A 7,157-nucleotide genomic window follows, 5' to 3' on the forward strand; every position below is an offset into this window, starting at 1 on the left:
AATTATGTCTGTAACGCTTTTTCAACACTTTGATGTGTTACAGGTGTGCGGGCACATCTGTAGGTGCTATAGTGTAGCAGCCCAGTTTGAGGAGTGCAGAGAAAAGATCATCGAACTGCCCAACATCATCAGGGATCTCTGTCACATCTTGTACTATGGAAAGGTGAGAATATTACAGCTGTTTAATTAATTCTTCTGAATTATAATTCCAAAGAAGAAAAACATTGTATTTTATTTTGCAAAATTAATATACAGTTTGTGTTAGTTTCTCAAACCATTGCAGTTGCCACAAATGTTTGTTTTTTGAGAACAGACATACAGAGACAGCTGTTCACACATTATCATCTTCTTTCAACACTTATGTGATCAGTTTCTGACAAAAAAATAAATAAAAAATCTTAATAATAATAATCCATTATGGGTTTTGTTTGAAATGCAGGTTGAAGTTTAGTGAGGCTGCCACCTTTACTGTAGGCAGCTTGTTTATGCTCTTATCATCTGAGAATAAATATCTATAAAAATAAATTATACCTTGGAGCGCCCTTGATGCTTTGTTGTGATTCATGTTCTCTCCCTCATCTTCTCTTAGGGTCTTCCAAAGACTGCGGCATTGGCAGTACAGTGTGTTAGCTCCTTCGCAGTGGATTTCTTCCTACAGACTCATCTCTACCATGCAGGTGTGCTCTGGCATCTGCTGGTCCACCTCTTCAACTACGACTACACTCTGGAGGAGAGCGGTGTGCAGGCTAGCCAGGATACAAATCAACAGGAGGTTGCTAACAGCCTGGCCAAGATCAGCCTGGTGGCTCTCAGCCGTCTGGGAGGCTACACCCAAAAGCCAAACTCTCCAGATGGTAACAATCCTGTTTCAGAGACCAATGGCATGGAGGGCATACCTCCAGAGAACCCCACGATCCGTAAGAGCTTAGCAGCCATGTTGACACCGTATATATCAAGGAAGCTGGGAACAGGAACTACAGCTGAGGTCAGTTGAGCAAGTGGAGAGCACACAGGTCTCTAAGCATTTACTTGCATTAAAAAACACAACAGACTCATTTTGACTTATTTTGCATTTAGGTGTTGAAGCTGTTAAACAGTAACTCGGAGAACCCATACCTCATCTGGAACAATGGAACCCGAGCCGAGCTGCTGGAGTTCCTGGAAGGTCAGCAAGAAGGAAACATCAAAAGGGTACGAACGTTTGTAAAAATGGCCAAGCTTCAGTTTAGATGTTAAATTCATAAGAAACAAATCAGTAATAAAACACAGACACCACTACAGGTTCAACAGACATTTAGGATTGATTGAAAGGAACTAAAGACCATGTCTGAACAGTGAGTTACTGTTATAGGGCCTCTAAACCGTTTATATAAAGATGGAAATTTCCTGTTTAAATATTAATATATAGATGTTATTGATACGTTCTGTCACTGTGAACAACAAAAATGATCTATAGTTAAAATGACTGATGCATCTTCACGATGGTCTCTTCACAGGGAGAAAATGATAAAAGCTTTGGTTCAGAGTTTGTGTTCAGTGATCACAGCAAAGAGCTGATAGTTGGGGAGATTTTTGTCCGAGTCTATAACGAGCAGCCGGTATTTCCACTTGAGGTGAGTAGAGCTTAGTATTGCAGACACATTCTGCATCTTCAAATGTCATCATCTGTCTATCATATTTATCATAGATGTCGATATTTAAAACTTACTGAACAGTACAGCACTTCATTTTTAGCTTTTTTCCACATTTAATGGTCTAGTTTTATGAGTCTATAATGCTGTTTTATCATCTCTGTTATAGTACCCTAAAGCATTTGCAGCCAGCCTCCTGGACTATGTTGGCTCCCAGGCTCAGTATCTCCACACTTTACTGGCTATGAGTCAGAGCAACAAGGTTGAGTCCCAACAGCACGCCGAGAGACTTCGCTTCGCAGAAATGGCTCTAGAGGCACTTCGTAACGTCATAAAGAACAACCCTGGTGAGAAGAATCACTTCTTTTAGTCCTTTTCTTATCTGAAGGATTCAACCCTTCATAAAAACTGTGTTTAGACTGTTGCAGTAATAAGACAGACATATTACAGACGCTTTACTTTTCTAAACAGATGTCTCTGAATTCCTACAGGTTCTGAGTCGGAGTGCATCGGCCATTTCAAGCTGCTCTTCTCTTTGTTGCGGGTTCATGGAGCAGGCAGAGTACAGCAGCTGGTTTTGGAGGTAGAGCTGTTCTCTGAAATAAATATCCGTTGTTCCTAAAGCGCCAACATATTAATCATATTGGTTTCTCCTGCAGGTTGTGAACACAGTCACATCAAACCAGGAATGTGTTAGCAATATTGCTGAGTCTCTAGTGTTGTCCAACCTTCTGTTGTTGCTGCACTCGCTCCCATCCAGTAAGAAAGCTCTCAATAGTTAGTGCTTCTTCTTCTCCGTACTTATTCTAGCCTTGTGCCTTTGGACTAAAACAAGTTTTTTGCACAATGTAGGTAGGCAGATCGTGCTGGAAACCCTGTATGCTCTTACTGCCAACACAAAGATAGTCAAAGAGGCTATGGCCAAAGGTCAGTGTACTTCTGTGTTGTTGTTTTTTCTTTTTCTTTCTGAAGAGTGACTCATATGTATGCAAATTCTGATTGCTCAGATGCTAATTTTAGTCTGTCTGGCTTCCAGGTGCCCTGATCTACTTGCTAGACCTCTTCTGTAACTGTACACACCCCCAGGTTCGCACACAGACTGCAGAGCTCTTTTCCAAGATGACCTCAGACAAGCTGGTTGGGCCAAAGGTCAGTCTGAAGAGGAAAAAACATAAATTACTAAAAAAAAAACCTTGTCCTTGTCTACGTTATCATGGGTCCTTACACAGTATATCCTTATACATCTTTTGCTCTGGTATAGGTGCGTCTTATACTAATGCGTTTTCTGCCAGCGGTGTTTATGGATGCAATGCGAGACAACGCAGAGGCAGCGGTGCACATATTTGAGGGAACGCATGAAAATCCTGAACTCATCTGGAACGATGGCTCAAGGGAGAAAGTGTCCACTACTGTCCGGGAGATGATGCTTGAGTATGACAACTAAGCTAAATTTTTTATTTAACCAACCACTAGCACAGTGGTACGGAAAGGAAAGTGACATAAAGTGAAATAAGTAAAGTATCCAAACGTCTAATATTGATCTTAAAATCACTTTCTTTGCTTAGGCACTTTAAACAGCAGAAGGATAATCCTGATGTGAACTGGAAAGTAAGTGCAACAACGCAGTGTTGTTTTAGAACAGTAATATCCACATATTATATGTATTATATGATGTGACAATAAATTCTTAATAAATAAAATCTGCCCAGTTGCCAGAGGACTTCACAATGGCATATGGAGCCGGACACGGTGAGCTTGAAGTTGGTGGAGTCTTCTTGCGGATCTTTATTGCGCAGCCAGGCTGGGTGCTACGCAAGCCTAGAGACTTCCTGGTGTCTCTCCTTGAGACCCTGACTGAGCTGCTGGAGAAGAACAACCCTAATGTAAGCTACCATAATGAGTAACTCAAACACATGTAACTCAGTTTGTTCTTCCACATGTTATTAACATCCCTGGTCTTCTTCAGGGTGAGGCGCTGGAGACCGTTACCACAGCAGCCGTGTGTCTGTTCAGCACACAAAGCCAGCTGGCTGACCAGGTTCCTCCTCTGGGCCACCTGCCTCGCATCCTGGCAGCACTGAACCACAAGAACAATGCTGTACCTAAGAGCTCCATCCGTCTCATCCACGTGCTATCAGACAATGAGGTGAGAAACCAAAGCTCTATATATATTTAATACTTAGTAATGCTAGTCCTAATGGGCTAAAACCAGGTCTGAGTCATTGCAATGTTTCTTACCTTTTAGTTTAAAAAGGTAATTCTGCCATTTTTGACATGTATCCTGTTTTGCTGGATCCTTGAAAACAGTTTCATAATGTCTTCTGTTGTGATAGAATTTAAATAATGACAAAATAGGACCCGACAGATTTGTAGTTTTAACGTTGCATCATGAGATCCTTTTGGAGCTTCTTCTCTGCACTATGGACTAAATTTACACACATGATAAGGAATGTAAAAGTTCAGACTCAAAAATCAGAGTTAACATGTTTCTGCTTGTTTTGCTCAGTTTGTCTCCTTTTACTAACATTGCTAACTAAATCTGTTTTGATTGGTGTAGCTATGTGTACGCTCCATGGCTGCTCTGGAGACTATCGGCCCCTTAATGACTGGGATGAAAGTTCGCGCAGACATGGCTGGATTGGCCTGTGAAGCTCTCAACCGCATGTTTCAGAAGGAGCAGACAGAACTGGTGGCCCAGGTGCAAATCATTATACTGTTATTGTGTTGTTGTTTTTTTATTTACAGCATGTTCAATGATCGCATAGTCTAAATAGTAGTGTAATGACCTCAACAGGCCTTAAGAGTGGAGCTGGTTCCATACCTCCTGAAGCTACTGGAAGGAATCGGCCTGGAGACACTAGACAACCCTTCAGCTACCAAGGCCCAGATCGTAAAGGCCCTCAAGTCCATGACTCGAAGTCTGCAGTATGGAGAACAGGTATGTCTTATCATTCACATAATACTGTTGTATATCAGTTAATTAAAAAAAATTCCAAATGTTGTTGTGCTGGTTATTTATCAATTTAAACACTGTGCAGGTGAATGAGATCCTGGCAAAGTCCTCGGTGTGGAGTGCATTCAAGGACCAGAAACACGATCTCTTTATCTCAGAGTCTCAGACCGCAGGCTACCTGACAGGTAAAGTATTTCTGTACATAAGACTCAGCATCTCAAAAGCTGACATTTTCTAAATAAGAAACATGTTCTGACTGTTTATAAGGTGAGTCGGTGGGCTATTGTTGAATATAGTGCTTTGCTTTATCCTAAACACTTCCTTGTGCCTGACTTCCTCCCTTGCGCTCATGCCCAGCAACGCTTTTTTCGCCAAGTCCTATAACTCCCTGGCTCTGCCCTTTCCTTCCTCTTTGTCCTCGATATTTCCTCCTCAGGGGTATCCACTCCTTCTCTCCTGGCTGCCAGCAGCCCACTGCGAGGTGGGCTCTAGACTCCTGGGCTGGGCCTTCACAGCCCTCCTCTCTCTGCTCTAATGCAGGTAGACTTTGAACTTGCTCCTACTGTCATTCCCTTCCTTCTTAACTCCATCTGTGTTCCACACTTCATTTCCCATTGCCACATCTTCATCTTTGCAATGATGAAAATAATGTCATACATAAAGACATTTCTCAAAGAAACTACAAATGCTTAAACCGCAAATGGAAATCAAATTAGAGTACTTCTGCCTCATGTGTTCCATTACAGTATGAATTTGGAGACTACACATGCTTCTTGACATTCTCTCATATATAGCAACCTTTGCAAACTGTATCCTCCATTCCTGAAAAAGACATGTCATCCATTTCCAGAGAAATATTTGTCAGGTCTTTATTGTAATTGTCATTTTGTTACATTCCACCTCATCCATTCAGTTGATTTCTCAGTTTAGTACATCACTGTTGCTCTCCACTGACACTCTGTTCTCACCAGTCACATCTGCACTCTATCTTATCTGTTTTGTACTATTCTGTCATCTGTAGGTCCAGGAGTGGCAGGGTACCTTACAGCAGGAACTGGCACCACGGTAATGCCCAGCGTCCCACCCCCTGTGGACAACGACATTGGAGACCAAGGCTGACGAACACACACACAGTCACGCTCAGGCACCCAGACTGCAGCTTCACGGTCGCAGCTCACAAAGGGACTGTTCCGCTTCCCATGAGGAAATGGAGAGAGAGAGAAAGATGTAGGAGAGTAGCCATCATTGACTGTCACCAAAATCTCCAACACCTCCTCCAGTGTCACTCTGATCTCCCCTTTGAAATGACACTCATGTCTTCATAAACACTTAAAATTGTTTTAACGGGTGACCACGTTTGTTTTGTTTCTGCTTCTTTTCTTGTTCCCTCCTATGACACACAGAAGAGTTTACTTTTTGTATGAATATATTTTTTACTCTAGTTTTTTTTTTTTCTTTAGAAAAACACAAAGACAGAGGCATATTATAGGTAAATGTCTCTTCTCCATTGTTTTATCCTCCTGTTATATCCTGATTGGCTACATTAACCCCAAAAATCCTGTGAAACAGTGGGCACTTGGCCTTATTTATGACAGATCCTTACACAGGACCTATCCATCTATTACATGAATATGTTGTTTAGTGGTCTGCTTACTGGATTCTCACATGTAAAAGGAAAAAAAGTTAAAATAGGAAAAGAGAAATTGGATGTGTATGATTTCTCTGACCTGAAAATGCCCTTAAACCCCGAAGACTGATGCTGACCTCATCTGTTTTGGTCAAGTTGAGATTTTCTCTCCAGATGTCTAGGCTCTTATTCCTCTGCTCTTAATTCATTCTTCACACTGCTCTCTTTGAAGGCTTCCCTTTCTGCCTCGCATTTTTAAAGTAATTCTCCTTCTCCCCCAAAATGCAAAATGCACTAGAATATTTATAAGTGAATAATAACCACGGAAAATGAGCTTCTGCTAAGACGTGATGAATGACGTTGACTCTGATTATGAATCTATGTGAAAGACTAGTGCAATTTGTGAAATGTTCAATGTAATATTACGTATATAAACTTTCTATATTGAATGTACATTAAAAAAAATAAATCAGTCGCACTTGTACATAAAATTTTAAGAATTAAAGGGAACCCACAGTGTTGTTCTTTTGTATTTGCATTTGTGTTGTTCAGGCTAACACATTTCAGCAGAGTGAGCCATTTGTTGTTCACTCATATTGAAAAAGTTGAAAGATACATGTGTTTTTTAGAAAATGAAGTAATCACAAAGTATTAGTTGGAATTTTCCACAGGAAGAAAGATGAGCACATCGTCCTCTGCAAGTTAGTCTACAAAGCCAACAGTATGTTTTCTCAGATTTTTATTTTATTTTTTAGAATTTCACTGTAATAAACATTTGATGGACATTTGCCAGGCTGATTCTGGTATTTTTAGACTCAAGACACTTTTTAGAATAACACATGTTTCATGGTGGGAAATGACATTTATTGACTGTCAGCTTAAATAAAAACAATTTTAGGCTGTATTTCTGGTGTCTGGACAAAACTGCAATCATGATCTTAGTCTC

General features: G+C 40.8%; 1 protein-coding gene across 1 annotated transcript in view; it reads left to right on the top strand.

Annotated features, from left to right (window-relative positions):
• Window positions 1–6,732, top strand: part of LOC113163265 (dnaJ homolog subfamily C member 13) — a 28,951-nt gene extending 22,219 nt beyond the window's left edge. The window contains 17 exon segments of the mRNA XM_026361725.1: window positions 44–163; window positions 590–985; window positions 1,078–1,191; window positions 1,497–1,613; window positions 1,801–1,978; window positions 2,123–2,214; window positions 2,291–2,390; window positions 2,484–2,558; window positions 2,668–2,780; window positions 2,893–3,062; window positions 3,197–3,239; window positions 3,341–3,514; window positions 3,598–3,777; window positions 4,189–4,329; window positions 4,426–4,569; window positions 4,670–4,769; window positions 5,606–6,732. Of these exon segments, the coding sequence (XP_026217510.1) occupies window positions 44–163; window positions 590–985; window positions 1,078–1,191; window positions 1,497–1,613; window positions 1,801–1,978; window positions 2,123–2,214; window positions 2,291–2,390; window positions 2,484–2,558; window positions 2,668–2,780; window positions 2,893–3,062; window positions 3,197–3,239; window positions 3,341–3,514; window positions 3,598–3,777; window positions 4,189–4,329; window positions 4,426–4,569; window positions 4,670–4,769; window positions 5,606–5,703 (2,355 nt within the window). The 3' untranslated portion in view covers window positions 5,704–6,732.
• Window positions 6,733–7,157: the final 425 nt, after the last annotated feature.

Source organism: Anabas testudineus, chromosome 2 (genome assembly GCF_900324465.2).
Source record: "Anabas testudineus chromosome 2, fAnaTes1.2, whole genome shotgun sequence".
In the NCBI taxonomy this organism is placed as follows: Eukaryota; Metazoa; Chordata; class Actinopteri; order Anabantiformes; family Anabantidae; genus Anabas; species Anabas testudineus.